Source organism: Eptatretus burgeri, chromosome 2 (genome assembly GCF_056783735.1).
Source record: "Eptatretus burgeri isolate ZD-2024b chromosome 2, Ebu_testis_v1, whole genome shotgun sequence".
Taxonomy (NCBI): domain Eukaryota; kingdom Metazoa; phylum Chordata; class Myxini; order Myxiniformes; family Myxinidae; genus Eptatretus; species Eptatretus burgeri.
Window position 1 is genome coordinate 100,345,603 of NC_140962.1, and position 21,519 is coordinate 100,367,121.

The window sequence follows — 21,519 nt, forward strand, 5'->3', positions numbered from 1 at the left end:
GAGCTATAAGCTGCCCATACACAGCCTAAATAAATGTATAGTAGGCATCAGAAGAACGTGTTGCATACTTGGAACAAGATCGCCCATCGGGTGGGTGCTCTGCTAGTAGGCATAATAAAGATTGTGTAGCGAATGTGCAGTCCTGCAATAAAAAAAATAAAAACAGCCTGGCTGCATTCATCATTTAAATGCACATTTGACAGGGATATATTTAATATTTATGCCCACATGTTTCATCATTAATGAGGCATGGCAGTGTTATTGACACAGTGTTTCTGCCCATTTTGGCATGAATACGGATTCCACGAGTGTGCCAATTCCATACTCCTTGCAAAAGAGACTGTGGCATCTTTAACATCCTACCTGCAATTAATGTTGATAGACAGGTCCTCAGCAGGGCTCAAAGGCTCTGCAGATGTAGCACCTATCACAAGGTCCACAATCACAAGGACAGTTCCAATGTCAAATAGAGCAGCACTTGATCGAGCGCAAACATACGCCAGGCTGAACAGTTTACGTTTTGCATTCCACCGAGAGGCCGGATATGCATCCGGTCCTTAACCAAAATCGAATCGGCTTGTTCTTGTTACCTACCCAAGTCATCCACCTAGTTTTGTCAAAATCCGTCCACAACTTTTTGAAATAGCATGGCATACAGGAAACCCTCCAATATTGTGGGGGTTAAGTTCTGACATAATGTCGCAATAGTTGAAACCGCGATCGTGGAAACCAAGGGCCAATGGGAAAGCGGGGGTTCGGTCCCTGGGCTTTGAGAATATATCGAGGAAGATCGATGGTAGCTATAAATATACACATTACAATTGAAATAAAGACATAAATATATATGAAGCATGTTAGCATTGAAATAAACATGTAAATACAATAAATACAGTGTAAATTAACCCAAAACACGAGTTTCACCTTTTTAAATCTATTACAACACAGCGAGGTGGGTGATCATAAACACATTACGTACTCGCACTGTACTCTACCATCAACAGAAAACACAAGATTTAGCTCGGGATGATGCTGTTAGAGGGAGGAGGGAGGAATGGAGCAGGGGAAGGGTGAGCGGGGAAGGGTGAGCGGGGAATGGCTGAGCGGGGAAGGGGTTAGCGGGGAAGGTGATTTAGCAAATGGAAAAGCAACATTAGCTTTACTACGAAGCTGCCTGCAGCATTTCCACAACCCACAACGGAGAACGGTAACAGGATCCTTAAATCACCTTACCTTGAACCACGATCTTCCCTGCTTGGAGACCAAAGTACGAGATGACATCATCTTCCGTCTCATCGGTATTAAAAACCTGTTCCATTATAAATCACTTCACCTCAATTTGTTTCATGAGCTGCACATGAGAATGTGTTTGAGAGCAGGGGTTCGAATCCGGGTGTCGGAAATTAAGTGGTTTGGCAATAAGGTTCAAAAACAGAGATGGGAAATGAACATTTGGGAACTTGTTTTGAAGGATAATGAAGGTTTGAAGGATAATGAAGCTTTACAAATGAAGAAGAGTACAACGGGGAAGATTCTACTGATAATCATTGACCCCGTAATGGCGGACCGTACAGATGCCGCATTTATTCCTCGAGCCAAATGATGTAACAACTCAATATTTTCACCCAAAGTCAAAATCTTTCTCCGCCTTTTGGTACAACTAACTTTCTCCATCGCTTCACATTTGGGCTCATTAAAAACGGTGCGTGAGAAACACCACAAAGCTCATAATGGAAGGTAATCGTTCACGCACAGGACGCAAACGATGACTCATCTCAGTTCAAAAACCGTGATTGGTCGAAATGAAATCCCACGATAAGGGAATCGGAATACAATTGGTTGCTTTTGATTGGTAGAAACCCACGATAGTAGAATCCGCAATATTGGAGGGTTTCCTGTATGTCGTTTTTGGTTCCATCGCTCAATGGTGAAGAATCCCTTTAAAAATAAATAATTACCACATCCGGATCTTCACCTAAGTTAAATAAATTCATCCCTGTTACAAATGCAACCTGCCTACCAAGTTTCATCCAAATCCGTCCATAACTTTTTGAGACATCGTACTATATATCATTTTTGGCCCTATCACTCAATGGTGAAGAATCACTACAAAAAATTCTCGGATCCAGATCCGGATCCGGATCCGGATCTTCACCAAAATCGAATCAATTTGTCCTTGCCACACACCCAAACTATCCAACAAATTTCGTCCGGATCCATCCATAATTTTTTTGGAGATAACCCTCCTAGTATGTCCTCTCAGACCTCAATTTTTTAAATGGCATGAACAAACCTTGGTACATCACGAGTGATGAAGGTTGTCGTCAAGTTTCATCAAAATTGTGTGTGTAGTTTAAGAGAAGAAGTTGCAAGTGTTTATGGATGGACAGATGGACAGATGATGCGCCATCCCATAAACTCCCCGGAACTATGTTCCAGCTGAGCTAAGAGTGCCCATATAGCACCAATTCAAAGCCCAAAGCCCATATAAAGCCAAAGCAAAGTTCAAAGCCCATATAGCACCAAAATGAACACATGGAATTAAATAAATGGTCATATGTGTAGTTTTGCAGGGCCCTGCTGCCACACACCACAATTGAAGATGTAATTTTGAATATTTTTATCTAGACTCATGGAAGAATGAAGTAACACAAAGCAAAGAGGCAACATCCTGGCAGTGGGGCAACAAGCAAATGCAAAAAGTAAGTAAATGGACAGATAGAATGAGAGAAGAGGGGAGGACACAGTAACCTGCAAAAATATGGTTGGATTAGGTAGAATTAATGAGGTAGAATATTTCATCGGTAGGGATGCAGGATTACATGAGATGGTGGTGTACTGCCAACTTGAAGCCCTGGATGGGAGGATGGGATGAAACAGCCTCAGGAGGAGGATTCCACAAATGAGAGAAAAGAGTGGAGAGGAGGTAGGCAGTGAGCCTGGATTTTGCAATTTTAACCAGGAGGAGGTTACTGGGAGAATATGTGCATCCTGGAGGTGCTGAGGAGGTTTGGTCAGCTGAGAGAGCAGAGAGTGAAAAACTAAAGCACGGGTGGTATGTAACACCACAGAGGTCACCAACTTGTCTGGGATGTTTGAGAAACATGCCTTGTAAAGATGAAGTATCACTTTCTACAAAGATAATGTAATTATTGAAAAAATTGTCTAACATGCGTTATAAAGATGAAGTATCACTTTCTACAAAGATCATGTAATTGTTGAAAAAATTGTCTGTAACGTTTTGTAATAAATTAGTCGCAAGTTGCAAAGAACATTCCCTTCGGTCACATAGTGTTGCTTGACTTTTTGAATTTAATTCATATGCTTATGACCTAATATTCCGAAAGAAGCAACCAAGAATTTGTCAAGAAAGGGAAACTATGCCATCCTACAAGATAAAATAAGGCAATTCTCTCTGTGTATATACATATTCTGATAATTTTGGAATCGAAAATGGCTGCGCCAAATCTGGGGAGGCGACTTGCAATTTTCTCCTGTACATGTGGAAAAGGTCAAATGGTTTATCGACTGATCCCTACCTGAGGGAGGTGGTATTGACACCGTATTTCGCTCCCAGAAGGAGCAGGTATTACTCGTAATGTAAAATTGATCTGTCAAAACTAAACAAAATAAAAAATTTCATTGACTGGAAAGCATTGCATTTGTCCCAGAAATCACTTGCATACGAGTATATGTGAATTTGGGAGATCGATCATGAGATTAAATGTCATTACAAAAGATTTTTGTGAGATCTGATGAGATTCTCATCAAATTTCTTTCATATCCTATGAGAAATCATGAGATTTCAGTAGGGATGTATATAAAAATGAGCAAAGTAGGTTGGGAATCAGAAAAGGAAATGAACACCACATAAACAAAAGTCAATATGATTATACACCAGCTATGATTGACCTACAATTATGCTGTCAACTTTCACTCATGTGGTTACTTATAAGGCAGAGAACTCTTTCTAATGTTCATGTACTTGTGCAGATACAGTATCACATGCAGACAAAAGAAAGTAAGACACATCAGTGCAATTGTACATGAATTGCAAAGACACTAGTCGGTATGCTCTGTTCCATTAACTGATATGTTAACTTACTACTACTACAACTATTCCATGACCAGCTGAAATATAAAGTATGCCCAATACTACATCAATTTTAAACCAATTATTTATTTTTTAACCGTAGGATTCCTTTCCAAGAAAAACAGTAATCTGGAACTATAACGGCACTCGGAAGAGCGCATACCTCAGCCAGGCTGAACAGTTTACGTTTTGCATCCCATTGATAGGCCGGATGTGAATCCAGACCTGAACCAAAATCTAATCGGCTTGTTCTTGTCACCTACTCAAATCATCCACCAAGTTTATCATAATTCATCCACAACGTTTTGAGATTTCGTGCTGCATAACATTTTTGGCCAAATCTCTCAACGGGGAAGAATCACTTGGAACATTAAAAAAAAAACTCTTGGATCTGGATCTTCGTCAAAATGGAATCAATTAGTCCTCGTCACACACTCAACCGGTCCAGCAAGTTTTGTTCAAATCCGTCAATAGCTTTTTGAAATATTGCATTATATAATCGGTTTTGGCCCTATCTCTCAATAGTGAAGAATCACTTAAGCATTTCTAGTATCCAGATCTTCACCAAAATCTAATCAATTCATCCGTCACACACCCAACCTGTCCACCAAATTTTGTCTGAATCCATCCACAACTTTTTGAGATTGCCTGCTCACAGACAGACAAACAGACTAGAGATCACCCATAGAGCAACACTTGGTGAAACATAATGAATCAAACACTTGCGGCGTATCCTCCACTATCAAAGCTATGAAATAAATAAATTAATATGTTACTTCACCCTATCTTCTAATGTTAAAGGATCATTAAAAATAAAGTCCAGGATGCAGATCCACATCCAGATCCTGACCAAATATTTGCATTGCTATTGTTGGCCAGTCACCTACATCCACAAAAAATTTCAGAACGATTGCTTGAAAATTGTGGACAAAAATAGCATGACAAACAGACAGACAAACAGAACAACATACTTGGCAAAATTATTTTGCCAAGTAACAAACAGACAGGGGTGAAAACATAACCTCCATTCACCTTCGGTGGCAGAGGTAAAAATCTATTACATTGATTTGAAAAAAGTACAAAATATGATGACAAGACCTTTTTTGTGGGATCGCTTTCTCTTGATGCAGCTTGAATGATCTAGACTGAGATGCTGGTGGAACTTGGTGATTTTTAAACTTGCCATTTTTCACAACTCGGCTTGGTAAGGCTGTAAGACAAATTTGTAAAAAGTCTTTATATCATAATCTTCTTCGACAACCCATAAGTCAATTTTTTGGTCAAAGGGACAAGCTTGAGATTTGACAAATCAATTACATATGCTATATAAATGCACTAAAACATAATGGGACAGTAGTGGACTATTGGTTGAAACTTCTTCTCTCCTCAATGGTGGCAAGCACCATTACATTAGCTGTGCAGACATCCTCCACACAAAATGACAATAATAATAATCCCAATAAAAATAATCATAATATGAGTTCCCTCACAAGGAACTTCAACACAGGAGGAAGCCGGGAAGCGCATCACATCAAAGCCTATACTGTAGTTGATAATATATTAAATCAGCTGTTTGCCGACGACTTCACCCTTTGCCGTGACATCCCTCATCCTTCAGATAAGTAGGCAGCAGCCTCTTCCCTCTCTTCAGACCTTGACAAAAATCACAAGCTGGTCAAACACTTGGAATATGTTGTCCAATACTGACAAATCTCACACTCTTAGTATCTCTGTCCGAAAGGACCATCAGGCAACACCCACCCTCCCCCTCACCCACACCATCTAATTTCTAAACAATCCTCTTGAGGAAGTTGTTATTCAAACTCCTGGGTCTCACCATCATCCATGATCTTTCTCAGGCAAACCACATTTCAAAGTTGGCCTCCAAAGCCAGCCACCGAATGGGCATCCTCAGTCGTACAAAGCCCTTCCTTGGCACATCTGAACTCCTATCCACTGACAAGGCCTTCATCCACAGCTTTATGGAGTACTGCTCTCCCCTCTGGGCTGTCTCCCCTGCCTCACACCTTCCCTAAGCTTGAACAAACAAAACCCCAGAAGGGCACTCTTTGGCATCGCTAGATATGCCTCCGCCCATATTATAAGATTATACATACTTGTACCAGGTTTGATTTAAATCCCTGAACCCATATTCAAAACATTAAATAATTCTACCTGCCAAACTATGCATCCGATCAGGTTGAAATTTAAAACATGTATTCCCCATGGCCATGACAACTGGATCACAATTGTAAAGTTGAATGTCAAATGATGAAGCAGTTCAAGAGAAAGAATTTTTTTAAAGATTTTCATTGAATCCAATATGGCAGCCACACCATGTGACATCATTATTTGTGAACACCCTGGTATCCCCAAGGCTTGGGGAACATGTGGGTGAAGTTTCCCCTCGATCTGTGAAGCTGTTCTGGAGAAGCTTTTTAAAGGTTTATACTTCAAAAAAATCATAGCTGCCAAACCATGTGACCTATGATGTCATAGGTGGAGAACATTTTGTTCCTCATGGATAGGCACTCATATCTGTAAAGTTTCACCTCAAACTGTTCAGCCATTTCAGAGAAGAAGATTTTTGAAGGCATGTATAGATTCAAAGAAAAAAAAAAACTATACATATGACTACCGAACCAAGTAACCGATGATGTCATCAATTTTTTCCCCTATACAATTTAGCCCGAGATGACCCACAAATATTTTCATCCTGATCGGATAAAGCGTTTGACGTATGTGTAATTATAATATCAGAACGAAGCCACGGATGACATCGTCAAAAAATCATTTATTTCCCATGGGCAGTACTTGACGTGTGCCAAGTTTCAATATTTTTTCCATGTAGCGGTTTCGGAGATACAGAGGTCCAAAGTTTTTCCATTTTTCTAACATGGCTGCCACACCACATGACCTATGACATCGTAAGTATCATTAAAATATTCTACATGAGTAGACACACCAATGGAGAAAATTTTATACCAATCGGATAAGCAGTTGCAGAGAAAACAGAGAAAACTAGGACACTCAGTGGAGGGCATACCTACGCCATGCAATGCCTTATCCAACAGAACATATCAGGCCCAATAAATTATTGAAATATCATGTTACATATCCTTTTTGGCCCTATTTCTCAATGGTGAAGAATCACTTTAAAAATTAAATAATTCTCACATCCATCCGGATTCGGATCTTCACTAAAATCAAACCAATTCGTCCTTTTCAGACACCCAACCTGTCCACCAAGTTTCGTATAAATCTGTCCACAAATTTTTGAGATATTGTGCTATGTATCGGTTTAGACCTATCACTCAATGGTGAAGAATTACTTTTAAAACTAGAGGGCTGCATTCGCTTGCAGCGAATATGTATTTGGCAACGTCATGAACTTTGACGCCTACTATCTCAGAAGATATAGGTCAAACAACTTTGGTCAAATAAGATTTTTTGTAGGCCTGTTGTGACCTATCAGAAAATGTCAGCGGCTAACCTGTATCTTTCCGTGGGGTGAAGATATGGGGCAAAATGTGTTTTTGACGTTTTGTGTGACCTTGACCTTAACCTTGAGAATTTCAAGGTCAAAAGTTGACACTGCACTTCCTTGAAAGCAGCCCATTTCAAAGACATAATTGTTAGTGCTCCTAGACAAAAGCCCTCGGAGGAGATTTAGGGCAATGGATGTGTGACGAAAATAAAGAATAATAAAGAATTCCAGTAATAATAGTGTATTTGGCATGGAATTGCCAAATACAATTATCAGATCTGGATCTGGATTCTGATCTTCACTAAAATCGATTATGCTTGTCCTTGTCACACACCCAACCTGTCTGCCAAGTTTCATACAAATCCGTCGATAGCTTTTTGAGATACCGTGCTATATATCAATTTAGCCCTTTCTCTCAATGCTGAAGAATCACTTAAAAAAATGATCAGATCCCGATTGGGATCTCCACCAAAATTGAATCAATTTTTCTTTGTCACACACCCAACATTTTCCACCATGTTTCGCCTGAATCTGTCCACAACTTTTTGAGATATCCTGCACACAAACGAACAGACAAACAAATGAAAAATCACTCAGAGTGACACTTGGCGAAATGGGCCGGCACTCGGTAGAGCGCATACCTCTGCCAGGATGAACAGTTTAAATTTTGTATCCCACTGATAAGGTCTGCATTCAGATCAGACCTAACAAAAATCTAATCAGCTTTGTGATATTAGTTACGACATTTGTCAGTTAGTAAAGATTTACAATGCTATTAATGTGCTGGGTGGAGCTCGGAGCAAAAGTTCTGGGCGCAGCTCAGAACGGATGCAGATGCATTCTGGGAAGCCAAGAGCTTAGGCTCTCTGCGAAGCTTAGACTCTCTGCAAAACTTACATCATGTCGTAAAACTCATACTGCATTGCGAGGTTCGTATCAAGCCGTGAGGCCATCGGTGTGACCAGCCCATTCTACGTTTTATCTACATACAAGTGCAACAGGTTAAGGAGGATTAAAGTGGTCAGTATATGTCTTTATGTAGCTAATTGTAAGACTTCATGTAGTAAGAAAGATTGGAATGTATTTTGTATGCGTTTTCATGCAACGCATTGCACGTCACGTACATTTGTACCTTTTGCATAACGTATTTTGACGCCATTTAACATCTGTTTTCTGTTCGTTTGATTTATTGTATTTGATTTATAGTGGAACTGCAATGCATTTCTGAAGTATTGTCACAAAACATCATTCCTTTGCAATTTCACAAAGCTTTTCGGAGCTTTCAAAGCTTTCACGGAGCTTCTTTGGGAATGAATAAACGGCCGAAGGCGTCCGTATAAACATTACTCCTTGAGTCTATATGTGCGTACGATAAACAAACCTGCGATACTACGATTACAAAACCCCTAATGGCAGATAACAGCTTGCTGCTGTTAAATGCTTCTTCTTGTCGCCTAACCAACTCTTCCACCTCGTTTTGTCACAAGTCATCCACAACTTTTAGAGATATCATGCTTTACATAGTTTTTGGCCCCCATCTCCTACTGGTGAAGAATCACTTAAAAAATTCTCATATCCAGATCCCGAATCGAATCTTCACCAGAAATGAATCAATAGGTCCGTTTCACACACCCAACCGGTCCACAAAGTTTCTGCGGAATCCATACATAATCTTTTGAGATAGTACACATTATATCGTTTTTGGCCCTATTTCTCAAAGGTGAAGAATCACTTGAAAAATTCTCAAATCCGGATCCGAAAGTAGATATTCACCAAAATCAAACTAATTAGTCCTTGTCACACACCCAACATGTCCACCAAGTTTCATGCAAATCTGTCCACAACTTTTTGAGATTTCATGCAACATCTTTTTTAGCCCCATCTCTCAATGATGAAGAATCAGTTAAAAATTAAATAATTCTCGGATCCAGATCTGGATTTGGATCGACACAGAAATTGAATCAATTCTTCCTCGTAGCACTCCCAATCTGTCCACCAAGTTTCTCGTGAATCTGTCCATAACCTTTTGAGATATTGTGCTAAATATAGTTTTTGGCCCAATCTCTCAATGGTGAAGAATCACTTGAAAAATCCTTGGATCAGGATTCGGATCTTCACAAAAATCGAATCAATTACTCCTTGTCACACACCCAACATGTCCAGCAAGTTTAATCCGAATCTGTCCACAACTTTTTGAGATATTATGCAATATCGTTTTTAGCCCCATCTCTCAATGAAGAATCACTCAAAAAATTAAATAATTCTTGTATCTGTATCCGGATTCAGATCTTCACCAAAATTTAATCCGTTCGTCCTTGTCACACACCCAACCTGTCCACCAAGTTTCATCCGAATCCATCCATAACCTTTTGAGATAATGTGCTATATATCGTTTTTGGCACTATCAATGATGAAGAGTTCACTTAAAAAATTCTCAGATCCAGATCCAGATTCAGATCTTCACCAAAATTAAGCATTGCTGTCCTTGGCCACTCAACTACATACACAAAAAAAATTCAGAATGATTGCTTGAAAACCATGGCCATAAATCATGTGACAAACAGACAGACAAGCCGGTAGGCGACGAGGGATCCGCAAGGATGGAAGCGCTGGATACGATGCTTTTCATTCTGACAGATCCACCGACGAAGATTCATTGCCAAGACGTATTGGTTCACATACAATTGTTCCTCTGCCTGGCAAGATTTTTCCTATTTCGTATTTTGCCAACTGGCACTCCTCATAAAATATGACGGTAAATAGACGCCCTATTTTTGAAGGACTACCATTTGAAAAATAAAACCTAAATCAAAAATCTGCTCGAGTAAATTAGGGACGAATTAAGTAAAAAATAAAATGTCATTATTTTTGTTCACATTACCTCAGATGACGGCAAAACAACACGAAACAAAACGTGATAGAGAGAGAGAGAGAGAGAGAGAGAGAGAGAGAGAGAGAGAGAGAGAGAGAGAGAGAGAGAGAGAGAGAGAGAGAGAGAGAGAGAGAGAGAGAGAGAGAGAGAGAGAGAGAGAGAGAGAGAGAGAGAGAGAGAGAGAGAGAGAGAGATATATATATATATATATATATATATATATATATATATATATATATATATATATATATATATATATATATATATATATATATATATATATATATATAACCATAAACAGAACAACAGATGTTCAGGGAAATACGAACCCGACCGTGTGTAGCGCGAGAATACTTCATGGTCGGTTGTTTTTGATGAACCTGGCGGTGTAGCGGACAATAACATAATTGGGGGGTGTAGAATTTTTTTTTTAAAAGAAGTTTTTCAAATTCCACATAACTTGATTTATACCATTATCCATATTATTAGAAATCCACAAAGACAGAAATGCCGGTGACTCCATTTATTTTGGATCCTTTTCACTTTGGTCAATAACGTTTGGATCGAGGAGAGATCGAAGGTGGAACGACGGTGTAGTTCCTTACAAACACTGTATAAACACATTAAATGACGTTAAATAGACACCCTATTTTTGAAGGACTACCATTTGAAAAATAAAACCTAAATCAAAAATCGGCTCGAGTAAAATTTTCTAAATATCTCGAAGTGTTTAATTCTGAAGTCTCGTTTCTCCACATTCAAAACTGTAGGACAAGTATTGAAAATAGTGAACGTGCTGTTTTTGGCCGCTGCATAGCAACGGGTGGTTGCTTAGCAACGAAACTCAAATGCGCACATTCCCAGCTCATATGGCACCTGTTCGCCAAGTTTCATCGAAATCGGTTTGCTGGTTTGTGCTGTGGAGCCTCACGTTGCAGACACACACACACACACACACACACACACACACACACACACACACACACACACACACACACACACACACACACACACACACACGGAAAACCCGACAATAAGGGATATCTAGCGAATCCAACAAACGCTACAGACCAACCAACTTGGCAAAAAAAAAGAAATTTTCGCCGAGTAACAAACAGACAGACAGGGGTGAAAACAACCTCCTTCCACCTTTGGTGGCAGAGTTAATTAGCATGGATGGACGCATGGACGTACAACCCGAAAACATAATGCCTCCAGCAACTTCGTCAGAGGAAGCATAAAAAAAAATGTCGCTTGAGACAGGTCTGCTCTTGTTTTTTTATTACTTAAAATTAGCTGAGTAGATTTAGTTACTTTTTGTCATCACCAGAGGAATTATGCTTTTGGGTTGTCTGTCTGTCCATGCGTACATCGGTTCATGCTAATTTTCTATCTCTTCTCTGCAACCGCTTATCCGATTGAAATCAAATTTTCACCATAGGTGCAACTACTCGTGTGGAATGCTTTAATGATAACTGTGATGTCATAGGTTATGTGGTGTGACAGCCATGTTGGAAAAAAGGAAAAACTTTGGACCTCTATCTCTGAAACCACTACATGGAACAAATTGAAACTTAGCACGTGTGAAATACTTCCCAAGGGAAACAAGTGTGATTTTTTCTGATGTCATAGGTGGCTTCGTTTTTTGATGATGTCATTGGTGGCTTCATTATGACATCATAAATGCATACGTCAAACGCTTTATCCGATCAGTAAGAACATTTTTTGAGGGTCCCGGGCTACATTGTACGAGGGGGAAAAAAAATCAACCCCCCCCCCCTTTCACACCCTTTAAATGGGTGGATCCAGATGGAGAGCACAACCCCATGAGACCTTCCTGTCCTGATGCATCGTACCAAATTTGGACCTCATCGGTCAGGTACTTTCTGAGAAGATGGTTTTGTCAAATGTTAACAGACGTACAAATTTCTACGTACTTAAGGATGGATGGCCAGACACTGAAACCCACTCTGAGCATATTTCGGAGAAATAACCTAATTAGCGCAGTAACAGAATTTTTACCAAACAGGACCTCTTGACTCCATAATCGAATCAATTATTTGCATCATTATAAATACTTGAACCAAGTTTGACTAAAATTCGTTCAGCTGTTCTTCAGTTATCACGATAACGAAAACCTATCATGGACGGACGGACAACCCGAAAACACAATGCCTCCGGCGACTTCGTCAGCAGAGACCTAAAAATTTATAGTATTTTGTGCGACTTGAATTTCTTCACGATAGAACTTACCACGCAATGAGCCTTCTACTTCCCACACTACAACACATACATGACAAACCTGGAGATATTTTCATGAGAAGTAGCTGTTCTTCATTTAATCAAGCCTCAGATTAAGAGAGGAAACACTATGCTGACATTTTTCACTCATTGTGTAAGGTTGATTGACAACACAAGCAAGGATACTTGCCCTTTCAACCATATATTTATATATATATATATATATATATATATATATATATATATATATATATATATATATATATATATATATATAAATAAATATATGCATGTGAGACAACCACCAGACTTGGTCCATCTGTATAAAGTTCCTTCTGAGCCTCTCTTATCCATTATAGCTGCAAAGTATTTGATTATCCCTCTATCCCCCTACATTTCTTAACCACAGCTGAAGTAATGTGATTAGTTCCCCAAGGGGAAAACAACTGCAAACAGGTTAAAATGTCACCGGTGATCAATAACAAAATTCTAATCGTAAATTTCCATGAGGATAGTTCAGCACTTGAGGAACAAAACCATTTATTTAACTACAATTCTAGCGATAATCATTGTTCAGCAATAAAATGTGAAATTAATGTCACAATTCCATTGCCATGGATGTTGAAACTGACCATTATCATTTATATCATCAAAGGTATTAGTCATTTACAAGGAGAGAAATTCCCAGTCATAACCATTTTGCTGCTGCAGTAATGAGGACGTCTTGTGTTTTTTCAACTTGTCATCATCCCTTCTCATTTCACAGAATCCCTGGGAGACATGTGGACAAACAAAGCAAAGTTCTGTCCTCAATGCCGGACAAATTGTGAAATTGATGGAATTTTAAAACGTGCCATTGTGGGTGCATCACAAAGCATTGTAGCAATCAAATACCTTTTGTTTTCTTTTTGCTTTTTCTAGAATTCTCTTCCTGTTAAATTGAGGAAAAACAAGTATTTTAAAGGATAACACTGTTTTTCATTGTAATTAAAATGCTAAAAACAAAAACAGAATAATTCATACAAGTAAAACATAAAAGGACGTACCTGGCTCCTCCAACCCAGTTCATTTTGTCTAAAATAAGGAAATAAAGCAGGGAACAATCACATAAATATAAGCACATTTGATGATATAAGTTTATATATCACATGACAATCACATTGAAACTGTGAAATTGAGGCTCAAGGATGCACAAGTTCCTCCAGCAACATGCTCCTGATTGAACTCGCCAAATTCAGGCTTACTGCACCCTTCCACTCCTTTGTTCCACTTTTCTAGCATGTGGAACCACCTTCCTGAGACTGTTAAATTGCACTATCCCATCCACGAGTTTTAATAAGTTAGACAACCCGTGAACCCGTTGGGTTCCCGTTGTAACAGCGGTTGATGAAAAAAAAAATTTTTTTTTATTATTTACTGGTCAAACTTTAACTTGAAGAAAATTTGAGCATTTACCTCAGGAGTCATCGTTCAGCCAACCGGTTTCTCGAGGTATATCAACACACTCTCCATGGTTTGTCCTTGCGCTTTATGGATCGTCTTACCAATACTTGACTGAATCGAAAATTGATTCTTTAATAATTTTTCATTGCCCGATTTGAACGAAACTTGATACTGCACACCGCAGGTGATTGGTGAGTAAGGTGGCCCTAAAATGTTTGCGCTATTATGTACCGTTTTGGCTGTATTTCGGGAACATACATACATACAAGATGAGAGTTTTAGTAATATAATAATATAGATGAGTGTGTGTGTGTGTGTGTGTGTGTGTGTGTGTGTGTGTGTGTGTGTGTGTGTGTGTGTGTGTGTGTGTGTGTGTGTGTGTGTGTGTGTGTGTGTGTGTGTGTGTGTGTGTGTGTGTGTGTGTGTGTGTGTGTGTGATGTTTATTGTGGAGTTCTACTGGACCTTTCTGATGCAGAGTGTGATACACCGAAATGATATTCATGATCTCCTAAGTTGATTAGGCTAATTAACGACAAATAACTCGGAATAATTCCCATGTTTTAAATGCATGCCATGTTAAGGTATATAGAGCAACTTCATGGGTCCTTCCACAACATGGCTTTCTAATTACAAAACAAATAGCAAAAGGAATGATAACAACATTGTAACAAAGCATATATTAATTAATAACAATAATAGTACTATCATTTGGCAATAACAACAACAAATGTATAATCCCCACCATGGCCCAAGCACATCTGGGCTTGGTGAAAAAGGCCAACTAATGTTCAAGCAGTACAGCAGGCAGGTATGCTACAAGACCGTGAAGAGCAATTACAATTTGGTCCAATGGATCAACGAGCCCACTAGTATTTCAAAATGTTGTGAGGTTGGGGGGGGGGACATGTCCCTGGACCCCTTTACCAAAGCATGCATTCAGCGCATATTCCCTGAATGACAATATCAAACTTGTGCTTCAAAAAACACACACACACACACACACACACACACACACACACACACACACACACACACACACACACACACACACACACACACACACACACACACACACACACGACTTGGTGGTGCAATGGTTGGAGTGTCCGCTCTGAGTCTAGGAGGTCCGTGGTGCAAGAATACAGACAAACAACGCTGAGAAGGCAATGGCAAATCACCTAATATAACCCTTGACAATAAACTGCTTTGGTAGCACGAATGCTCTGTTAGGAGTATGGTGCATACATCAACCCCAACCACCCCCCCCCCCAAAAAAAAAATGGCACAATGTTTACCCTCCCATTATTTTCCCTCAAACTCAGATCTTTAATTCAGAGATAAAGGCATCAGCTTCAATCAGTATAGCCTGCTGCTATGCAGGCAAGACTCATGGACCAATTGCCATCGAGCCTTCACGTGCTAAACAGCTGTAATAAGTTGGTGGCACCATCAGTACCATTATTTTCTCATATTAATGTATTTATTCCCATCGACCACAACCCCCTCACCCCCTTTTTGCATATATAATACAAGGATTGGATCATCCACAATTCCTGGTCAAATCAACACACTGACATCAATGGCTCCGATTCCCTTGTCTGGCACAGCTGTTGATCATTGGGAGATATGTATATCATCATGAAGTTCAAATTTTACCTTCCTATTTTTTTGAAAAAATAGGTCATCAATGTTTTCACCGTTTGTGTGACTTGTGATCTTCGGGAGGTCGTATCACTGCTTCGATGATGGTTTTTGCATCAAATCAAAGTACTTTTTCTCAAAGATGAACATTTTTTATTCTGAAAAAAGATTAAATCATCTAAATTCAAAAGTAAATGTCACTCAAACTTTTGTCTCACTATCAGCTATGAACTGTCTTGGGAAAACCACATCTCAAAGTTGGCCTCCAGAGGCAACTGCCTCCGTCATACATAGTCCTTCCTTGGCACACCTGAACTCTTATCCACATACAAGGCTTTCATCTGCTGCTTGATGGAGTACTGTTATCCCCTTAGGGCTGGACCCCCACTTCATACCTTGCTCAGGTTGATGCCGTCGAAACAAAGGCCTTCAAGATTATTGGAATCTCCCACGCTGAGGCTGTGTCTATCACGATGGCATCGCAGAGAGGTTGGTGGTCTCTCTGTCTTCTACCGCTTCCTTTCTACTTCCACTCATTCATTCTATTTTTTCCCAAATGTGGAATCAACTTCCCCATTCTCTTCAATCTCATTCTTCCCTTCAGGTCTTCAAAACAGCTGCTCAACACCATCTCAGATTGTCCCCAATCCTAAACCATGATATTTTCTACTCCAGTTAAACCTCTTTCCCCCACCCCCAACCCAGCCCCAGCCCACCTCTTTCCAAATTTACACTTTCCTTTCTGAGAGTTTGCTTCTGTATCCATCTTGTCCATGCTGTGTGTCTTTCCCAATTCTCCTTTCTTTCCCACATCCATTACTTGTCTAAGTTGCCCTCTATTTTGTCCCTCAATGGTGCTGTTTGTGTGTCCACCCCCCCCCCCCATTTTATACTGTTACATCTTGATTTTCTTTATGTTGTTGGATATAATGTGACCTTTGATCTACCATCCCACTGAATCTTCACCTTCACCGTTAAAGGTTACGAGGATCAGTCAACTGAAAGTGCATACAAAGCTACACATTCACAACGAGAAGGGCATTCGGTCTCTGTGTCTCTCTGTCTCTCTCTGTCTCTGTCTCTGTCTCTGTCTCTGTCTCTGTCTCTGTCTCTGTCTCTGTCTCTGTCTCTGTCTCTGTCTCTGTCTCTGTCTCTGTCTCTGTCTCTGTCTGTCTCTCTATCGAGTGCAGCCTGTGGCTGCTGGTTGCATCATTGGTTTGGACACAGCTATGCCACTGATGCAGTGTCCCACTTACCAGTACAGTGGTGCTCATTTTGCCGACCTCGGAAGGATGACAGGCTGAGTCAACCTCCTAGTGTATTTAAATTCAGCGACCAACGGGGCTTGAACTCAGGACTCTAGGATCCCAAGCCGCCATCCTAACCACTAAGTCAACACCAGGCTTAGGGCATTCGGTGGAGTGCATACCTCCGCCAGGCTGATTAGTTTACATTTTGTATTCCAACGATCGGCCGGATCTGGATTTGGACCTGAACTAAAATTTAATCGCCTCGTTCTTGTCACCTCACCAACTCATCCACCAAGTTTCGTCCAAATCCATCCACAACTTTTTGAGATATCCTGCACACAGACAGACAGGGGTGAAAACATAACCCCCTTCCATCTTTGGTGAGCAGAAGAAGCAAATACCTAAATGAGATCTCAAACTATGTTGCACTGTTCATTTTGAGGGTGTTTGAAGGTTGATTTGGAATCATTATTGGACCAGGGGCTGGTGTGTGTGTGTGTGTGTGTGTGTGTGTGTGTGTGTGTGTGTGTGTGTGTGTGTGTGTGTGTGTGTGTGTGTGTGTGTGTGTGTGTGTGTGTGTGTGTGTACAAAATAACTGTGCAAACCTTCACAAACTCCGAATTTTAATATGTTGCTAAGTTGGTACAAATCAATGATTAACTTTCTGTTAATGCACCTCAAGTCCTGACAGGATAACCTAGGCACGCACGCGGAACACCTCCTCGAGGCATGCACGCGGAACACCTCCTCGAGGGACGCACGCGGAACACCTCCTCGAGGCACGCACGCGGAACACCTCCTCGAGGCACGCACGCGGAACACCTCCTCGAGGAACGCACGCGGCACACCTCCTCTCAGCTCGCTCGCGGAACACCTCCTCGAGGCACGCACGCGGAACACCTCCTCGAGGCACGCACGCGGAACACCTCCTCGAGGAACGCACGCAGAACACCTCCTCGAGGAACGCACGCGGCACACCTCCTCTCAGCTCGCTCGTGGAACACCTCCTCGAGGAACGCACGCGGAACACCTCCTCGAGGAACGCACGCGGAACACCTCCTCGAGGCACGCACGCGGAACACCTCCTCGAGGCACGCACGCGGAACACCTCCTCTCAGCTCGCTCGCGGAACACCTACTCGAGGCACGCACGCGGAACACCTCCTCTCAGCTCGCTCGCGGAACACCTCCTCGAGGCACGCACGCGGCACACCTCCTCTCAGCTCGCTCGCCTGAGTGACGAATCCTCACTGAGATATAAACCCTCATGCCAGTGTTTCACAGGCAGGGTGAATCATCATTGTGTAGCGTCCCTCAGACACACGTTAAACTCGTCTCCCTTCTGCCGACATTTAAGTTTACGGACGTTAAAGATCCGACGATGTCCTTGACGAAGAGTCGGCGAGCTATCTCCGACACCCTGAACAAATTCCAAATTCCTGCCCTAACTGCCCGAGTGGAAGTGACGACCCGACCAGGATTGTTCAGCCTGTACAGTCCTGGTGTAGTAATTGCTGGAAATCGCATTGTAAATATCCGCTCGGTTAATTCGAACACCCGACAAGACAATTATCAGGTGCATATTAACTGGTGCTCTTTTCTGATCCTAAATACTCAATGGAACTTTACCTCGGCTAATTAAGTGAGAGACCGTCACTTTTTTTCCTCAGAAAATAGGAATTTCACAAAAGTTACCACAACTGGTTATCAAAAAATTTGCTTTAAAACTTGAAAAAAAAAGAACTGGAAAAGAAAAAAAAAAAATCACCAGAGAAAATTTCTCAGAAGACGATCACACAACGCTTTACCGCTGAAGAGATCCACCAGAGGGCACAGGCAATCAACTCTGACGTTTCCCGCCTTCAGAGGCTTCTCATTCTTCTTCTTCTTCGTTTTTTGGCGTTTTCAGAGCTGCGAGGCTCTATATACGCCACGCGCGCAGACATGGGTGAAAGAAAGAGGCTTTGGGAAATCAAAAAAAAAAATGATGGTCTCCCTGACTCCTACTCGCTTTTTAAAAATGGAGAACCGCGTTGCAAAGTCGAGGGTGTGCCTTTTTCTTCTTGGACAAAAATTATTTTATTAATGCAGGAAACGCTTCCTCATTCTCAGTAAAAGTAAAAAAAATAATATTTATGTACATCCAGCTGCAGTAGTACAACGTCGTCGTTGTAATATATGTGGGTTTTACATTCTTATTTGCTGTTTTTACGTATAAATGTTTAAAACCCTCAATTTCTTGTGAAAAATGTTAAGTATTTTGATTATCAACAAAGTCAATTCTGATTGGACGTTCTCGACTGGTGCGTCATCGTCACCTCCCAATGGTCTAGGTGGGAGGAGCCTGTTCAGTGTTCAGCTCTCCAATTGGAGGTTGCAGATGTGCTGTATCACGTGATTGGGTTTCCGCATATCATGCCTCGCCCGCTAGGGGTGGGAAGAGTGTGCTTCTGGTTGTGCAATAAAGCGCAGTAGATGGTGGCCCGCGTGCTTCTTGCGTCCCACCGCACCTGGTACACTCTAGTTGGCTGACGAGGATGGTTGAATACGGACTCATGCCCGTTTTCGACGGGGACGACTTCGAATTGTTTTCGGAGCGATTGGGATGCTATTTCCACGCGAACGATGTGGTCGACGAGAGCAAGCAGAAGTCGATCTTGCTCGCTTCGCTTTCGCCGGAGCATTATCGGCTGCTGGGTGATTTAGTGGCACCGAACAGGCCCCGGGATGACGGGCTGTCGTTTCGGGACATTGTGGAGAAAATGAAAGCACACATGGCGCCGGAGAAGTCATTGCAGCTCGCTCGATTCCAGTTCGATCGCCTCTCGAAAGGGGCAGAGGAACGCGTCGCTGATTTCGTGGCTCGGATTAAGCGTGCTTCCGTGGCATGCAAGTTCACGGCGGGGGAGCGGTCAGCTCGGCTCAGAGATCGTTTTATTGCTGGTTTACGAGATGCGAAAATGGTTTTAGCGGTTTTACGGCTGAAGGGTGAAGCCATTACATTCGACTCGGCGGTCAGCACGGCTACGGCGGTCGAGCAGACTCGCGGGGATGTTCGAGCCATCACCGGCCACGCGGGGTCGCGAGCACCCCGGGACGCGCGCACGACCTGCGATGTGGGGCGGACGTCGCCGCGCGTGCGGCGGGGTGACCCCGCGGACATGCTTGGGATGTGGAGGTCGACACCTGCGCCGTGCATGCCCGTATAAAGGCAACGTGTGTTTAAATTGTCACAAGGTGGGTCATTTGGCGCGTGTGTGCCTTGGGGCGCCGGCCACCGTTAAGGTCATGGACGGCGATGTGCGAGGCGACTCGGGGCGGAACCAGCGGCCGTTGTTGAGCCTGTTTTCAATTGGCCTGGCGACAGCGCGCCCGATGACGGTGGAAGTCGAAGTGAACAAAACGCCGATCACGTTCCAGGTCGATACGGGAGCAGCGGTGTCGCTCATCGGTGAACAGACCGCGCGTAGACTCAACGGCCTGAAGCTTATCAGGTCAAACCTCACGCTGTTCACGTACACCCGCAAGAAGATAACGCCAGTCGGGATGGCAGACGTGTCTGTGCGGTACCAAGGCCAGGTCGCCACGCTTCGGGTGTACGTCGTGCGGGGCAGCGGGCCGTCTCTCCTCGGCCAAGATTGGATGGCCCGCATCAGGCTAGACTGGGCCGCAGTTCACCTTGTGCAACCCGTGCCGAGCCGGTGGGAGGATCAGTTGGAGGAGATTCTTCAAAGACATCAAGGGTTGTTTAGCGACGACCTTGGGAAACTCAAGGGCATGGAGGCAAAGCTCTTCCTGAAGGAGGGGGTGGTTCCTCGGTTTTGTAAACCGCGTCCGGTGCCGTATGCCCTGCGGGACAAGGTCAAGGGTGAACTGGATAGGCTGGAGGCCTGTGGAGTGATCGAACGGGTGTCGTGCTCGGATTGGGCCACCCCGGTTGTCACGGTGCTGAAACGAAATGGAGACGTCCGATTGTGTGGGGACTTCAAATCCACGGTTAACCCGGGGCTCAGCGTGGAGCAATATCCACTGCCGTCAATCGATGAAATATATGCGCGATTGGCGGGGAGTCAATACTTCACGAAGCTAGACCTGCGTGATGCATATTTTCACCTGCCGATGGATCCCGGGAGTAGCGAGCTTTTGACAATCAACACGTGTCAAGGGCTCTATCGATATACCCGACTCTGTTTTGGGATTGCTTCATCCCCAGCCTTGTGGCAGAAAGCCATGGATCAGGTTTGCATTGGCCTGCCCGCTCAGACCTACTTGGACGATGTGCTCATTGCGGGGAAAACGGCGGACGAGCATCTTGCGAACATTGCCCAAGTGCTGACAAAGCTATAAGCGTGCGGCCTGCGCTTGAACAGGGACAAGTGCGCGTTCTTCAAGCAGCGCTTGGAATACCTCGGGCACATCATCACGCCGGAGGGGCTGTTGAAAGGTCCTCGGAAGGTGGAAGCGATTCAACACATGCCACCGCCGCGCGACAAGA

General features: G+C 42.5%; 1 protein-coding gene across 4 annotated transcripts in view; it reads right to left on the reverse strand.

Annotated features, from left to right (window-relative positions):
* The window catches only part of LOC147032671 (uncharacterized), an 83,350-nt gene extending 64,371 nt beyond the window's left edge, over positions 1–18,979 (reverse strand). The window contains exons 1-5 of one of the 4 annotated variants that reach the window (XM_085870460.1): positions 18,793–18,956; positions 13,737–13,764; positions 13,585–13,621; positions 13,386–13,461; positions 5,189–5,300 (exon numbers count right to left, since the gene is read on the reverse strand). In XM_085870460.1, coding sequence (XP_085726586.1) covers positions 5,189–5,300; positions 13,386–13,461; positions 13,585–13,621; positions 13,737–13,759 — 248 coding nt within the window. In that variant the 5' untranslated portion in view covers positions 13,760–13,764; positions 18,793–18,956. Of the gene's footprint in view, positions 1–5,188; positions 5,301–13,322; positions 13,462–13,584; positions 13,622–13,736; positions 13,765–18,792 lie in introns of all 4 variants that reach the window. The other 3 variants (XM_085870458.1, XM_085870459.1, XM_085870462.1) reach the window with 3 other exon arrangements.
* Between the last annotated feature and the right edge of the window lie 2,540 nt (positions 18,980–21,519).